General features: G+C 44.3%; 1 protein-coding gene across 1 annotated transcript in view; it reads left to right on the forward strand.

The window, feature by feature from the left end:
- IFT43 (intraflagellar transport 43) overlaps positions 1 to 14,888 on the forward strand; it is a 44,799-nt gene that overhangs the window by 14,726 nt on the left and 15,185 nt on the right. Inside the window, exons 3-5 of the mRNA XM_056493681.1 lie at positions 897 to 964; positions 13,230 to 13,262; positions 13,747 to 13,793. Coding sequence (XP_056349656.1) covers positions 897 to 964; positions 13,230 to 13,262; positions 13,747 to 13,793 — 148 coding nt within the window. The remainder of the gene's footprint in view (positions 1 to 896; positions 965 to 13,229; positions 13,263 to 13,746; positions 13,794 to 14,888) is intronic.

A 14,888-nucleotide genomic window follows, 5' to 3' on the forward strand; every position in this document is an offset into this window, starting at 1 on the left:
CCATTTACAGGTCCCTGTAATCCATCTTCCCTCACTGGGCACCATCAGCTGGGAGCTATGTGAGCTGGGCTCACCTAGCCTCTGCTTTCAGAGGCCTGCCATGCAGAACACTCAAATCAGTGCTGTACAAGGTGCCTCAGGCTGGGGGAACCAAGCCCAAAACTGTAAACAGCAATGGGCAGCTTCCAAATGGTGGGAATTCATGGCCCCATTTGAAAATACCCATCATAAGCTCCAAGCTGAATTCCCATTTTTGTCTTGCCATGTGGCAAAGTGCCACACAAGACAATGCAAGAAAATAGAAAGGGATGTCTTTAAGCTGCATATGATCTTCCCTTTTGGATTTCAGTGGTGGTAGTGGTGGGATTCATCCCAACTAACTTTGGAAGAGCTTGTGTATGGATTACTGTGTCTGAACTTGGCATCTATCCTCCCTATTCTAAGCAGTGGACAAAAGCAGACTTTTTAGGAACAATTCCTCATCTAAAACAAGATGTCTAAAACATGCTGTCTTGTACCCTAGGAAAGGCATAATGTGATACCTCCCACTGATATGTGGGCAACAGTGATGGACAAGTTCTCAGTGAACCTATTTTGCCAGAAGAGGACATCCTCTGTGGATAAGGCAGTTACTGTATTGTGTACAAAGGTCAAAGGCACACTGATCTGAAACTTGTCAACATACTGATTAGTGTGATGCATCTTTTGCTTCCAGATTAAAAGCCTGTCCTGTAGTTTATGTCTTCCTTTTCTTTTATGATTAAAGAGCATTTTAAACACTATCTCTCCATTATTTGGTAAAGTGTTATATTAGTGTGTGTGGACCTGGTGTCTCAATTGGCTTGACTTTGCCTTTATCAGAGCTGTCTGTAACATGTCTCTTCTCTTTATTAAAGGTTCCACCACCTAAACCCCCACGTCGGCAAGGAGGCTGGGCAGATGATCCTGTATTGGCACCTACCAAGTGAGTCCTCTCCTCTTTCCTTATTAAGAGGGATTTCGGTGTGGAATGAAGGTACATCACTAGTTGGACCTTGCTGTCACAGACAGTGGAACAGTTTTCCTGGGTCTTTTAGATGGCCTCTCTTTCCAATATCAATGTAACTTGTTCAAGCCATTTGAAGTGTTGCTCTTGCTTGGTTCAGTTGGCTAATTGACTTGGTGAGGCTTAGAACTGTGTACATGTCCCTGTTTGCCCAAGGCAGTGTATTCCTTACCTGGTACAGTGCCTGGAAGATGTCAAGAGCATAAGCATGTTAAATGCAGGAGCTGGGATGGGGGGATTTGACTGGTTCCGTCCTTTCCAGGAGAGTGACACATGACAGCACCACACTGACAAGAGTGCAATGAACACATCAGGATTTAGTGATCAGCCTTGACAGTAAAGGTGAAATTTGTCAATGTTTATGTGTGTATAAGGTTATGGTATAATGGAGATGGATGGAGATGGTCAGCCAGAAGAGATGGGAGGAAAAAATATACAAATTGTAGAATGTCTGTTGAGAAGCCTGGTGCTTACATGAAGGACACATAAGACAAAGGAAATATCTGGACATGGTAATAGAATAGGTGTGAAAACTAAGGGACAGTGCAGACTAGGAGGAGGTTACTTGCTTTCAAATAGTTGTGGTTTTCCAAGTTGAGAAGTTATGCTGATCTTGTATTTTGCATTCGCAGAGCTGAAGGGCTCAGCTGTGGAGTGGTGTGAGATTGCTTGCTAAAGGTCTGTTATAAAAGTATATATGTCTTAATATATAATTTGGAGGCACTCTGATTTATGAAAAGTTACGTATTTTCTTTTCTGAAACTGAGAATGGGTGAGGACATCCAGAGACCTGTTATACAGTGAGTATTTCTTGGGAGCGGAGAAAGGTGGTCTATATTCTGGGATAGCCTTCCCAAAAAACATCTGGGAAAAATATCACTCTATTTGTCTCTGAAAAAGAAATAGTCTGGAAATCTGAAGACTAGAATAAAGCAAGGGAAGAAAGATCTCAGCCTGAACTCCTGTTGCTCTCCAGTTTAAACCTGATAATAGTTATTTTTCATAGGCTGGCTGCAGCTAGAAGTTGCCATTGCAAAGATGCATCCACCTCAGGCTATTAAAAAAGTGGCACCAATGATACTGGATCTTTGTAGGACCAAGTAGAAGCTTTATGGAAATGTGACAGCAGACAATTCCTAACAATTTCATTGTTTAGGAAAAATAAGCTATGTAATTGTTGGTTAGGTGAAGGACTGGATTGGAGGTAATACATATGCAGGGCCTAATGTGCCCTTAAGGGCAGTGAACAGGTTCCTAATGTAACAGCACTGAGCCTCATGCTGTTTTACCATGTTTTCCATTGTTTGACATTAGCTTTATCCTACAGATTTGCAGCAGTAGCTGTGGGTGGTGTTCCCCCAGCATCTCAACTGCATGGCTTAAAGACATTGTAGGTGTCTGGAGTAAAGGCTTCTATGATATTGGATGTAGTTCAGCTGGAGAAGCAGAAAAGAACACAGGGTTGCAGACCTTTCTGCCTCTGAGTATCTGCACACTGGGACATGAGACCAAGATGTGTACCTTGCTCAATCATGCATGTGATATGTCATATCTGACAGTGTTAATTTGTAATAAGGATTTTTATTGAATAAATTTTATGAGGAAGTTTGTTCTGACTTTCTCCAGTCATATGAGGTACAAGGGTTTTGTACAACTAAGTCCCCTGTCTTTCCTTTCCTTTGTATTCTCCTCAAGCTGATCTTTCTTCCTTTCTCCCTTAAAAAAGTCTCAGATGCTGGCCTGTAGGGTTTGCTTTGTGACATATCCCAGGGTAAAGCCTTCATGTGAAAAGTCTGACTCATGGGCTGATGTCATACCAATATTGCTGTAGCTTTGTTGTTTCTGTTTTCTCAGGCTCTATCTCCCCACAGCTTTTCAACTGATTTGACTCAGTTTGGAAGCCCATCAAGTTTAACTTGCTCCAAGTTCACTGGTGTAGATGTAGTTAGAATAACATGCTTCTGTTGATATATCTGATTTAGGTTTAAGCCCTTTTTTGCCAGTGTAACTTGAACCTACACTTGGGAATTGTTCTGTTAGAAGTAATTTGATTTTCAGAACTGACAATGTTAAAATCTGATTTTTTTTCCTTTCACTTAGGAAGGATGAGCACAGTAGCTACAGTTAGATTTTCTGTGCTGTGTAAATATATTGTGGGTCAGGTAGGATACTGCGGCCACTTGTGCAATGATCTTGTAGCTATTTGTGTTATTCTTTCTCCATTTGAAGCCTTAGTTTTTAGTTCTGTTTCTGACAGATTCAGTCAGTTACAACTGCATATGTGTTGCTTTTCCTGCAGGGATGCTTTTCTGCTATATTTCTAGTTCAGAGTCTTTTCAGTATGAAATGATCACCTGAAATTGTTCTTTTTATTTCCATTCGGCACATGTTAGAGTAGAATTTAGTTTGTAACCTGTTTTTCTACCTTAGAGCTTTCTTCTAGTCCCTCACCTGACCAGCTCATGTCATGCTTTTGTAAACTTAAAATATTCTCATCATCTTGCTGATTATTTCCATCAGACTGCTGCTCCCCCTGACTGTTGCAAGATAGGAAGAGGAGGAGGACTCTTAGTTTTCCAACCTAAATTATTTTTTAAGTTAATTAGTACAGATGATGTGTGAGAGACAGTATTTTATTAAGAGTTCCCAAAGCATTTGCAAGTGTCAGATATTTAAATTGCTGAGAACTATGAAAATGATCTATTTTAGTCATTTTCAAAAGCCAAACATGGGAAGATTACTTTGAACTCCTAGTACTCTTACAGAAGAGTTGTCATTGCAAGGAGACCCATTTTGTAAACCTGGGTAACAATGAGTATCACTGTAAGTGTCTGAGCAAACCCCCAGGCTGGTCCTTTGCAAATAGCAACTAAATGGTTCAAAGTAGTGACAGAAAATTCATTTTTCTGTACTTTCAGAGCCATTTCTACCTGAATCTGCTGTATCTAGTTAAACCTGTACTCAGAAGAATCATTCTCTGTGAGGTGATCTCATTGCTGCCCCAGTAACATTCTAGCCCCAGAATTAGCAGAAAGGGGACCAGCCAAGAACCTGGGCAGCCACCTGGGGACTAGTAGCCTGCTGAGATGAATAAAAGTAATTACAGCTGGGTTTTCCTACAGAAGCAGCTCTCTAACCACTGGATGGAGCCCAAGTGCCATTCTGAAAGCTGTGCTGATGTCCCCAATGACATCAGTGCTGACACTCATGACAGGCAAAGCAGAGCTTTACTGTCAGGTTATCTCAGTCATCAAAAGAAAGAAACACAAAGTGTCTGCCAGTGGGGAAAGGAAAAGGGAATTCAGTTTTGCATACTGGTGAGGATTTGATAAAGGAGGGGTACTTCCATGATTTATTTAATTCCAACTTCTCATCTCTCTGACTTTCCTCATATAATTTCTTCCAGTTTCCTCTCTAGCAGTCTTTGCTTCTTGAGTCTTTTTCAATTTACTTAGGTGCTTGATCCCTTTGGTCTTGCAATGAGCCCCATAACATTCCTACAGCTCTGCAGGCAGCAGCTAGGGTTGTTGAGGAATTAACACAGCTTGTTTTAGGTAGCCCTGCAAGTAAATACAAGTGCTGCTTTCAGTAGGAAGTCCCTTCCAGTGCCTACACGTGTACCTCATTTCTTCTACGTGGATCATAGCAGTTTAGCAACAGGTGCTTCAGCTACAACTGAAATTTCCCCTTTCTGACTGATAGGCCACACAGAGTTGGAAAAATCAAGGCTTGTTTAGGAAAATGACCATGCTGAAGTATTTTGGAACAGAAGTGGTACACTGGTATAGTGTCCAAGAATGCATTTGTCAAGAAGGTGAGTATTAAGTGCCTGTAGGAAGAAAAAGGATGCAGTCGGGGTGACCTCTAGAGCAGGGTAATCGAGCCCCTGTGTAGATACCATTTAAGGCTCTGAAGGGTGGGCAGTGGTAAGATTGCACCCTGGAGCTGGAGGAAAGTTATTTAAGAGATTAAGGGGTTTTATGATTCAAGGTCTCTAGAGATAAGTAAAGTTAAAAACCTCCTGTTTAAAAATATGGGCTTAAACTATCCTGTATTCTCTCTATAAGAAATGACCCCTGAGAGTGCCTGGTTTTAGAACCTCTAGCAATCCCTGTCTTGCAGCTGTGGTAATAAAGTGCTCGTAAGTTTGTCTGGAACAGTGGGGGAAAGCTTGTGTCATTGCTTCTGTTCTCTGCTCCCAGTCCAGCAGTGCTGAGGTGAGTCTCAGTCTGGACTTCTCTGCAACACTGCCACATTAGGAGCACAGCCAGACTCCTGGCTGCATGGGAGACATCAGCCTCACTCTGCAGCTTGCAGCCATCTGTGGATGTCCTCAGTGAAATGAGGAGTATAGGCAGAGAGGATCAAGGCTGCCAAGTGAGGGGGCACAACTTAGAAGGAGAAGAAAGAAAAGAAAGTCTGATTAAGTTTTGTCTTGAAGTGTCTGTTTTTGGGTTTGTCCCTGCATTGATCTGCAAGAGAATGAGGCAAGTAATGGCCCCTTGGGGACCTTCAGGACTTTCCTCTCAATGTCAGCCGTCATTTTCAATCACCCTCTCCCTCCCAGCCATTAATTTTGGCCCAGGATCATGGGGACTTGTCCATCTATCACTCCTAATTGACACTAAATGATCTGTCAGTTTATTGATGAACGGCAGGAGTGGAATTGTCACAATATATTTTACTTTCTAACAACTCCTCCTGACAATTTTACCTTGTCCATCTCACTCTCCTCACATAAATCTCCATTGGCCTCTCATTCCTTCTCTTGGGCTGATCTGGTGCCAGCCACCTCCATGCCATCAGCACGCATCAAGGACATCAAGATGGTGGTAAGCTGCAATGTGCAGGCCCAGGGTGGGTTTTTTCCTCTCTCCCTGCCCCCTCCTCCTTTTATTTTTTCTTCTTCTTTTTTTTTTTTTTTTTTTTTTTTTTTTTTTTTTTTTTTTTTTTTTTTTAATAGGCTGGATGTTCCAGGAATGCTAACAAGCTCCTGTCCTCTTGTCCCTTCATGTCATTGCTGGGGTGAGCTCTCCTTGGTGTTTCTGTTTAGATTCAGTAAAGATAACTGGCAGCAAAAGAAAAGTCCCTAAAAGACAGAAGAGTCACCTGAGAATCTCTCAGTGCCGTGGCTGTCACAGGGGAATTTTATTCCTTTTAAACCTGCTTAGTGTGACTTGCAAGAGTTCCCTGCAAGACTTGTGTCCACTTATGTCTTTGCAGTGCTCAGAGGAGCCTGGAAAAAGAGGATTTTTTTTTTTCTCTCTTATTTTTAACCTATTTCTGGTTTTCTTTCTCAGTTTTCTTTGACTTCTTTTTCTGGAAAAGTACTGTGCAATGGAAGGTCTAGTAGGATTGCAGCCTCTTGCACCCCTAGAAATGAAGCTTGCATGACAAAAACAGAAGAAAAGTGGGGTATTTTGGGTAATGGTCCATGTAAGCTGCTGAAGTGGCATAGTATTCTCAGGATGAAGTCTCTTGGATTTTTGGGGTTTTTTAAGATTGAGGACAAAGCATCTTCCTTCCTTATTTCTCTTCATCTCCAAGAAATTTCCCAGCAAATTTAGGGGATGCTATTATTGCTGTCCCAAATATTTCTATTTTAAAATAGCAAAACCATCTTGAAGAACACATGCAACTCCCAACCCTTTTGTATCTGTCATAGCCAAGGCTAAAAGCTTGTCTGGCCATTGTAGGTCACCTGTATATTGGCTGTGAAGTCAAGCTTAATGCAGTTTACCTGTCGATAGGGACCTGAGATGACTTGATCTACTTGCTTGGCCCTATTTCTTCCTCCCCCAGCCCCCTTCCCCATAAAACCCCTCTACTATTCTCAAATTCTTAATCCAAGTTCTTCTTCATTCAGAAGCTGTTGCTCCCAGATGACAGAACAAGATACCATTCAGGAATAAACACCTAATTATTTCTAGTATTTTTCATATAAATGTTTTCAGTGAGGCCACTCACAAGTGAAAGGTCTTTCAGCCTTGTAATCATGGGTTTGTTCTCTATTGTGAGATTTGGAAAAAACCCAAACAACTTTAAATACATTTTCTATCTCCTTAAGCAGTCAGTTCTTTCCTGTAACCATTAGGATCCAGAAGTGTGTTTATTTCTTTAAAAGGAAGCTGAAATGCTCCTGTAACCTCAAGAGTAATTTTTTGTGAGAGTTGGGCTTTGTGCTTACTGGAGATCGTGATCACTTGGATAGGAGCCTGTGTTCTCAGGGACTAAAGATATGTGGTGAATACCTCTAGAAACTGCAGCACTGCTTTCTGTTTTCCCACACAGCAGGAATTTGTATTGAGTGTTGTTGTTTTTTCTGTTGCTCAGTGGGAGCTCTGAACAGCTCTGCCGGTCAGCTCTCTACCAGTGAGCAAGAGGGGGAGCCCTGGGAACATCTGCTTAGGGGATGCTGCAGTGAGTAGGCTGAGGTTCAGTGATCCTCAGGAGCACTCTGTCAGCTTCTTCTTCTGTGCCAGTTCCTGAAGTCCTGCTTGCCAGAGCTTTCCTCCTTTGTTTGTTAAATAAGCCCACATATTAGGGCGTGAGGAGAAACAAAGCCACTTCATCTGGAGATTAAGTGCCTCGCTAGTCCATTTCAGCTGGAGCTGGCAAGCAGCAGTGTCTGTCAGATCCCATCTCACAGAGCATGCCTGCTCATTGCTGCAACCATCCTCTTCCAGAGCCATGCTCTGGGGCAGTGTGTTCAGTCCGACCAGCACAGGCAGCTTCTGAGGGGCCAGTAGGGCCATTACAGTTTAAAAAATGTGTGTCTGCCCAAAACTGCATTGTAGTGACACAGTTAGCCATGCATTCCAGGGCTAGGAAGTGGAGGGCTGTGAGGTGACATCCTACGATGAAAGTAAATCTCATAGCATGCTGAAATCAATGGCAAAACTTGCCTCCATTACAGGATACGTGAAGATTAAACTCCTTAATTTTGTAAAGGAAAACCTGGCTTTTCCAGGCTGCCACAGGCTGGAAGAGAGGGTGGAAACTTAACAGATCAGAGCCCCAAGGAAGGCACAATGGAATAGCTGAGAAGGCACCTTGTGGTGCTTTCCAGCACAGGCAGCGGTTCTAATTTACAGACAGCCTTGGTGAATGTGTCTTTTCCTGTGCCACAGCAAACAAGTAGTGGCCAAACCCTCACTTGGAGAGCCCGGAGAACTATCAGTTAGCGCTTGTGTGTCATATCGGAATTGTGACTTTGTTGTGCCTTAGGCTATTGAACAAGCTGCAACTCCTAGCTCACCGCCCACTCACTGTGGTGATGGGCACTTAAGGAACACTTGAGCAAGAGAGTACAACGTCTTTTAAAATATTTTTCCACTCCTCCCTCAGGCCTAGACCTGAATTACAGTCTTTGCCCGAGAGGCAAAAGGCTTCGTGCCTCCCTGTGGGCTGAGCCAAGCCTTCGGTGTGCAGGTGGGTCATGGTTTTGGGTGGAAGCACTGAGGCAGAACGCCGCCTGCTGACTTGCTTCCTGCGCACCCAGCCTGTCTCTGCTCGCCCTTAGATCGCCCTACCGTCTCCAAACAAAATGCATCTCTGATCTTCGCGACCTTCTCCTTTTTCCCCGTTTACATTCTTTCAGCAAGAGGGATGCTTGGAACGGCTCTCTGGTTCCTCGTGATTCGTAGAAGTGGTTGAGCCATGCCAGGAAATACGCCAGCACACACAGGGGCAGGCGGGTTTCTCGCCGTGTGCCCTGTGAAGCGGGAGCAGCCCTCGGTGCGGCGTTGCAGCCGGCCCGGGCCCGCAGCCCCGCGCTGTGCCCGGCAGGGGGCGGCCGCGGCCCGGCCATGCTGCGGCTATGGCGGCCCCGGCCCGGGCGGAGCGGAGCGGAGCGGGGCGGGCACAGCTGCTATCCCGCCCGGCCGGCGGGCCGGCGAGCGAGCTGCTCGCCATCCCAAAGCTCTCTCCTCCGCCGCCGCGCCCTCCCGGCCGTTCCCGTCCCGCCGCCTCCGTGTGCGTTTTAGCAAGCGGCGGTGACTCCTTGCCTTTCCCTTGGCCGTGCCGCCCGCCCTCACACCTCCCCGGGCCGCCTGAGGGAACCTTCGGCCTGCGCAGTGAACCGCTTGGAGCCTGGCTGTGGCCGTGCAGGACCCAAGCGTGTCTGGAGCTCTCCGGAGCTGTGGACATTAAGAGATTTCAAGGACGTTTTCCCCCATTCATCCCAGTTATGTCCTCTGCTAAAATAGGTTAACGGTGTCTAATTAACCACTGCACATTGTCATGCTGCATAAAGATAGCATCCTGGCTGTTCTCTGAGCCCTGCCACTTTATCTCCATTTAGATCTCCGTGGTAGTCCATTAAATGAGAAAGAAACAGTTTAACAGAGATGATGTCTGCGTTGGAACTGCCTTTCACCCTTCAGCACAGAAGTTGCAGGCGGCTCAGCTGTACATCAGGGGGCTGTGTGGGAGTAAAGTCTCGGGTTTGAGGTTTAACCCGTTCTCATTAGTGTGGACTAAGGATTCCTCCTGGGCAGAACTGAGCAAAGACAACACTCGAGAGAGATCAGATCTATATCCTCTGCCCCAGGGCAGAGAAATGGGTATTCTGTACTAGGAGTGACATACCACGGGGTTACACAAGGACTGTCAGGGTCTTTCACCCAGTTTCACAGCTATTCAATACCTCGAAATAGAGAGGGGGTAAGCAGCTGTCCAAAGCCATAGGGAATATTCTGGGGTTGTGGTTATGTTTGGGAATGCTGACCGCCTCTCAGGGAAAGGGAGTTGAAAGGGAACTCTCCAGGTGATGGAGTGAGTCCATGTTCTTTGCTCCTCCAGATGCAATGGACTTGGGAGCATAAGTGAAAAAAACCAGATGTATCTCTGTCTCATAATAATGGGGAATGGCTGGTGTATAATACAGCAGACTGGATGTATTTCTGAGCGCTGCTCCTGGGATTGTTTTGTTTATTCTTACTTGAATGACTTTATCTGTAGTTCATATTCAATTGCTCATTTTGTAGGTCCTTATTGCTGCCCTCCCTGGGCTGTGCCTGCTGCTGCAGCAGATAAAGCAGGGCTGTGCACTTTTGTGTTGCTGAGAACATGAGAAAAGGGTAGGAAAGCTGTACATGCTGGCTTTAGTTTAGTCGGGTTCATTCCATGTCTGCTTTCCCTCACCACTAGAATGCTCACAAGATGAATGAAGAGGGTGCTGTTTACCCAGACCTGATATTCCTGAAGGAGGAAATGCTGGTCTCAATGTGTGGCAATTGGCATTGGTAAGATGAAACTATTCTTAGGAGTACTCCACAATCCTTAAAGCAATGTGATAACATCATGGAGAAATCCTGTGAGGCTTCCCACAGTACTTGGAGAGCAAAGAGACAAGCAGTTGATTGGTTCTGCAGGAATACTCTCTCCAGGTATAGCTTAGCCCTCAGCTAAGTTTATGGAATGGACAGAATTGAAGGCGGGGCACCTCTTGAAGGTCTATTAATGATTTCTCTTGCTGCCTTGAAGGTTTTTAACCTTAGGACACAAAATGAAGCTTGTCTTTCCTCTCAGTCACTTTGTTATGTAGATTTAGGTACTGCAATTTCGCCAAAAAAGCAAAAGATTTTTCCCCCGTCTGAAAAAAGAACTCAAAAAGTAATTTGGCACCAAACAAAATGAAAGAAAGCCTTATAAGCAAAATAGAGGAAATAGTAGGTTGCCTGATATCTTCTTTGCTTGATCATTAAGGCCACAGAGAGTGTAAAACATACAATTCGTTCCAGTGCTACAGAAGTTTAATACTATATTTTTGGGATAGTTTTCTGCATGTGGGTTCATGAACTGACTTGAAATGCTAGTTTCATTAAATGATGCTGTACCAAATCATATATTAACAAACATATGTGGTACAGGTGAGTGGAAGCAGATGTCTCTCCTAAAGAGAAGAGCAGTCATTTCTAGCTCCTGCTCTAGTGCTGTTAGTATATAAATGCTCTGTACATACTGCAGTACTGTCAGCATGAGAGACTTGCCTCACCCCAGTGCCACTGTTGGGACCTGTGGCACAGGGACTAAGGTGTTCTCCTGGGGGCACTGACCATGGGCCTGTAACTTGCTCTGGAAAGGGGAAGGAGAATGGTCTTGTTTGATGGGAAAATTCTAACACCTGGGCTCTGGGATTAAAGGGGCCAATACTATTCTCCCCCTCCCTGCTGATGAGTTTGTTCTCCAAATTACTGTTTTTCCCAGTGTCTGGGGCTGCTGTTTCATAATGAGGTATCTGCTTATTGTCCTGAATAAGTCCTTTCCTAACAACATGGAAAAGCTGAGAAAGCTTGAGCCTCAGAACATAAGTAAATGAGTCTCTGCCTCTAAGACTAACATGACTACCTTCCCTGTGGGCCACCTGGATATCACTCACGACAGGGAGCTTAGGAAAAAGAAACAGAAATTGCTTACAGAGATAGTAGTAGTGACCTTTTCTCCTGGGAAGTATGAACATGTGGAGTGTTTCATTCCTGCCTGGAGACAGGAGCAAAGATGTAAAGAGTGTGAGTACTGAGGAAGAGATTGTTACTTGGGGTTGGACAATCATCAAGAGTAACGGGATCATGCCAAGAAGATGTTAAATTGAACCCCCAGGAAATCATTTCACTGTGCATGGCTGTGCAACGCCATCATGTGGGGTGTGTTAGCTTGGAGAGGGTAAGGCCATGTGGGAGCCAGTTCTGTGAAGGCATAAAAGAGGAATAAAATAGGAGAAATCTTGCATCATGTTTCTACCTCTATCTTCTCAGAGTCTAAATGCCACTGAGCGCTTGTGGAGGGCTCTCTGAAGCCATCCATTTCTTTCTCCATACTATCAGGAGGTTCACAAAATGTGCTTTGTACTACCACTGGGGAGAAGGATGGAGCTGGACAGTTCATCCTCTCTGGAAGAGCTCTTCTCCCAGTTACATTGCATTTTTGCTTCTGAACAGAGGGCGCAGATATAGCTGAAAGTGCAGCTGCAGATGTCACCACACAGCTGCAGTTCTGATTATAGCAATTGATATTACTGGGCTCAGATCACTGATTCAGTGTAGTCTTTGGCTTCTCACAGACTGCAAACTCCAGAGAGAGCAGTAGAGACAAAGGACTTTCTTCTCCTTATACCCCTTCTCCGTATAGCCAGGCATCCTCTCTTTCCTACTCTTTGCTCTTAGAAGAACAGATTATTTACAGGAGAGGTAGATGAAGACTGTGACTTGCTAGAACAGAAAAGAGATGAGGAGAGGCCTGTGCCATGTCATGGAGTACTTTGAAAAAAGCAGTGCAAGGCAATGAAGCCTTACATTTTGGTCTGTCCTGGGACAGTGCATGTGATAGGGGAGAGCCTCATGTATTCTTTGTCATGGCACCCTGACTTCACTTAAGGGTGGGTGAATATTTATTCCCAACACATAGACATGAAACTTCACTCTGCAAAATGGCCAAAGCAATCAGCGAGTGATGGAGTATCTGCTAAAAAGAAACCTGGCATTTAATTAACTTTTCAAAGTGCTGGTTCAGCAATCTCCATGTTTTACATTTTGAATATTGAACAAGCGTCCCTAATCAGGTCTGAATTACTTCTGGGCTTGCTGGGGTGGAGAGCAAGGGAGCTGCCATTTGCCAGCACCTCCCTGCCATGTTATTATTATGGACTCCTGTTAACTCAGCCAGATCAACCGTCATTTTCTGCAGTGACTGCATGTCTGACCTGAGTTTGGTTAGCTCAGGTGGGACTCCTAACCCAAAAGACAACCAGAAAATCTTTATGCACAACCATGGGGAGGAAGAAACTGTTGATCTCTCAGGAGTAGGTAGACAAAGTATAGCACGTTCTTCACTCCTTAGTGCACCAACCTCTCTACTCAGGTATGGTCAGCTTTACCAGCAGCTGATGGCAAAGGGGATTAAAAAAGTATCTGAGAAACTACAAAACCGGAGAGTAGGGTTCTTGCCATATCTGGGCATGGCTGTCTTTTGGGACCCAAGTGGTTTTGTTTCAGTCTGTTGCACTCAGGGACTTTTTGATACACTCCCTTAATAGTTACTCAGAATTCTTTAATAATTTAAGGTGTGATGCATTATATCAGACCTCATGCAGGAACTGTTTTGCACAATAACAATCATATGGGGAAAGGTGAAGTTTTAAATTTTCTCTAGCCTTTTCTAAACATAAGACTTCCTTGTCTTGCAGGTCAGGAAGAAAGCATGCAGAAGAAGTAGAAGAGTAAGTTCCCATTGTTGCTGAGACTTCTTCCACAACTTTTACATCTGATCTGATCATCTGACCAGTACGCCAAGATCTGAAAGCTGGGAAGGATGCATTCCTGCAGATATGTCAGGAATTCATATCATCTGTCCTGGGATGGGACAGGGCTGGGCATTCTGCAGTTCCCTGGATATGGAGTAATGATGGCTCTGTCACTCCCATAAAACAGAAAGAAGGAAAATTAGAAAGCCACTGCTTTCCTCCCAGACCCACCCCAGCCCTACTGTCTGCAGCCTAGGGTTTGCCTTAGGTGCATCTTGCTTAAGCTGAGATTTCTGCTGAGCCCAGGAATGAGGGGTATGGAAGATCAGTCTTCCATGAGGGCTAAGCATACTTGGAAACTCTCTCCTTGACAGGTGGTGAAGTTTGTGGGGAGGAAGGGGACACAACAAGATGTTTTTCTGGGCTTGCAATTAAAATTATTTCTTGTGCTTTGCTGCAGCCATCGTCTCAGACAGCAGAGCCTGGAGGCATCAGATGATGGAGGAGGTAAGGTATCACCTACTTGACTGCAAGAAGTGCCTTCATGCACGTCTAGGTGCTATCCAATAAAGTAAGATAGGCATCTTGTAAGAAATTGCAAGGGAATTAACCACTCTGAGGATAAACAAATGTAGGAGCTGCTTAGGTCTCCCCAGTAGAATGAGGGAGAAAGGGTAAAGGAGATGGAGAGGGAGGGTGAGGAAATGAACTTGTAGTCTAACTCTGGCTCTTCATGAACACAAAATTATGAACAACCCTTGGAAAGCAGAAAAGTGGTTAGGACGCACTTTTCTCTGTAATTATCTCCATTGAGAATAGTGGACTGGGCAAAATGAGAGCTAAAAGCACAATAAAAGGTTAAGAGTGGGGAGAGAAGTCCCTGCTCTCCCCTGGTTTAGGTGGCAGTAGGCTCTGCTTAAATCATCTGTTATAGTTTATAGCAATATACGTGTTGCCAGGGGTTTCTGTCGTGATGGAATTCTTAATTTAAAAAATCTGCTTGCCCTAACCCAAGATCATAGATCATAAGCTAAACATAAACACTGGTAGGTAATCCCATCTCATCTCTGTACAGGCTGCTATGAAATCTACTGGACTCCTGATTTAGCACTAGTTTTCTTTATAGTGTATATTACCTGCTCTTCTAGGACTGGATGAGTCAAGAGGAATCTCAGGAAAAATCCACAATATGAATTTCAAGACAAGCACTAGACAACTGTGGGGAGCATAGAAATTCATTGAAGCCTATAGGAGGTACCTCAGTTTTCAAGGGCTAAGAATTTTATACAGTGTATAAAAAGGTGCATCTGTAAAATATCACCAAATATCAGAAGAATTATCTGGAGTCACAAAGGATCAGACTTCAGTATGGTTAATGGGATTAAATGAAGACTTACTTGGGTCTTCCAGACAGATTAAGTATTGCAACATATGACTGCCAGAAGTGGCACCTTTATAGCATTGACATCTTCAGAACAGATGAAACTTTCCCCCTGGGAAGTTCCTTGGGCTTCTTAAATTTCAGCATATGTCACTGAGGCTGGTAGTCTGTTCTGAACAGCTCTGTCTGTGTGCTTATGTGCTGTCCTTTTTGTTGAACCT

This window comes from Oenanthe melanoleuca, chromosome 5, assembly GCF_029582105.1.
Source record: "Oenanthe melanoleuca isolate GR-GAL-2019-014 chromosome 5, OMel1.0, whole genome shotgun sequence".
NCBI lineage: Eukaryota > Metazoa > Chordata > Aves > Passeriformes > Muscicapidae > Oenanthe > Oenanthe melanoleuca.